At 32.0% G+C, this 2,526-nt stretch overlaps 1 protein-coding gene across 1 annotated transcript in view; it reads right to left on the bottom strand.

Moving 5' to 3' along the window:
- The window catches only part of Parg (Poly(ADP-ribose) glycohydrolase), a gene marked incomplete in the record, with an annotated part of 17,581 nt that overhangs the window by 2,312 nt on the left and 12,743 nt on the right, over positions 1-2,526 (bottom strand). Inside the window, 1 exon segment of the mRNA XM_067049592.1 lies at positions 1,002-1,106. Within this exon segment, the coding sequence (XP_066905693.1) occupies positions 1,002-1,106 (105 nt within the window).

Below are 2,526 nucleotides of genomic sequence, written 5' to 3'. Positions count from 1 at the left end.
TTTACATGTAACCTCAAGGCAGGTTTTGGTTTTTGGAGGGATCAACAGTCGTTGTGTGGAGAGAGAGGTGAAAGGATGTCTATGAGGATGTGAAGGTCCTCATCAATTTCTGTCCAGCAAGAGAGGAAGCCATTTTGGACGCCAGAACAAAAGAAAAAAGAAGACACCAGGAATCAACGAAAGAAGATCGTGAACTTGGTTAGTTTTGTTATAACTAAATTAGAATACATTTGTAAAATAGATTTAAATTGAATTAATTGAGATTATTGTAAATGCCTCTTCTGATTGTCTAGTAACAACACGCCCTGAGATTAAGAGTCTTTCTTTTTATATAATAAAATTAATTATTAACTATTTGATATTAATGTTCTTAATTGGAACCCAAGTTATCTTTCATATTTGAAAATTATTACAATATATATATACACATTTAAATAGTGAAAAAAAATTAAATTAACATAATGAAACGTATGAAAGAAAACGATATGTACGATACAAGGGGCAAGAAAGAAAATGGAATATATGCTACACTGGAAAAAAGATGTACAGTAATACAGTGAGTAAAAAGTGACTTTTTACAATAGGTTTGTTAAGTATTATTGCTATTTTTTTTCCTCTGAATTAAGGTTGTTATCTCGTTTTGTTTTTTAGCCCTGAAATTAAGATTGAAACAAATGCACAAATAAATAAGTTCTACTTATTTGAGTATCTTCTTCTCATGTCAATCTATGGTCAACTATAAACACCTCATGATTTAATTTATCTTTTGGAAAGAACATTTCACCAAGGATCCAACTCATCTTCAAGTTAAAATCCATAAATTTTGGAAGTATTTAAAAGATTAGATTTGATGATTAGCTACACATCTGTTATTGGGCTAACCATCTAGTGATAAGACTCCAAAGCTCGAAAGAGTAATTGCAAAAACAATAAGGAATCAGGGAAAAGTATAAATTCATAAACAACTTTTTTATTACTAATAGTAAAATAATAAAAATTACCTCTTACTTTATCCATTTCCTCATAGATGTGTTCAAAAACAGATATCCGACTACTGTCGCTATTGATTTTTCGTCCATAGGAACCTAGAAGTTTCCAGAGCGCTCCTATAAAAAAAGCAACCATGTTAAATAAAACATAAACGAGATGATCGGAGCTACGGTAAAAGTAAAATAAAATAAAGACATATACAGAAAGATAATATTATTAAGACTAAATAGATACAATAGAATAAATATGAAAATGAATGAAAACTATGAATTACTAAATATCAGTATAGAGGTATAGTGCAACCAAGATGAGTTTGCCTGTGAGTAAAGGGAGGATATGCGCAGTGGTAAACATTTTCCTATCAACCCTGCACCCACTCTTCTCTATTCAAACTACCACTTCTGACTGTATGGGGAATGCATAGGACATGTTTTCCCTCCCAAATCCTCTACTGTGCATGCTGCGTACAGTTGTGGATAGTCAGGCTTCATTGTTGGAACATACCTACTCAGTTGACTGGACAATCTTTCCTAACTTTTCCTTTCCTCTCCTCGACCTACGTCGGCAACTTTACAAATAGAAATTCATCGTATCAGTGTTTCAAAACTATTTTTCATTAATATCACTAGATTGCAAGTTTACCACGTCAAGTAAACTGGGTAGAGGGAAAACTATTTACTTCCAAACCAAAGCGTAGTTATGAACGTATTTAAATTCATGAAGAGACTGAGAGTGGTTGAATCCATGTTTCCTCTGTCAGGAAGCCATAAATTACTGCCTTTATCATAAGTTAATCCCATTCTAGGACCAAATATATTGCATTTTAAAACATTAAAATTAAGAAAATAGTTGCACTAACTGTTTCACGACAAATTTAACCTTTAAAAGAGGCAGTTTATTTCTGAACACAATGATTATTAAATCTCAAAAATGACTTTTTGGAAGATACTGTGTTCTTAAATAGCAAGTCAGAACAGGGTTGTCAAACAAAGTAAAACGATAATCAATACGAAACAGTCTCAGTCAAAGATAAAGGATAACCTAAAGAAACTAGTAATTTCCCGTATTAGTAACTTAGGAGACCAAGAATAGGGAGGATAAATGTGTTCCATGTACATATATCTAATCCTGAACTGGTTGGGCATCCTTCCAGATTGCCTCTTGGTTTGTTCCGGGTGGGAGGAGGTTTGTTATCCTGAGGAGGGGAGAAGGAGCTGGTATGGGGGGTGTACGAGTTCCCTTCTCTGCAGGCAAACTTATCTTGGATGCTCAATAAACTGTTAAGTGAAGTATGTAAAGACTATTAAATATGAAGTTAAAAATAAATAATTAAGCATGGTATTATGGTAGTAATTAAAATGAGCATATTAATGAAATTAGTGATAGAAAACAAAAAGGTAAAAAAGAGGATAATAAAAAATATTGATGATAAAAACAGGACAGGTGGATATTTCTGATTTATTCTTTATTTATTTATTATTATTACTATATTTTTATTTATTCTTTCTAGACCTTTATTTATTCTCATCTTACTTT

The sequence above is a fragment of the Halyomorpha halys genome, unplaced genomic scaffold (genome assembly GCF_000696795.3).
Source record: "Halyomorpha halys isolate HHAL.00 unplaced genomic scaffold, Hhal_1.1 Scaffold2.1, whole genome shotgun sequence".
In the NCBI taxonomy this organism is placed as follows: domain Eukaryota; kingdom Metazoa; phylum Arthropoda; class Insecta; order Hemiptera; family Pentatomidae; genus Halyomorpha; species Halyomorpha halys.
The sequence above is the reverse complement of the archived record's forward strand: the minus strand, read 5'-3'. Positions and strand labels throughout refer to the sequence as shown.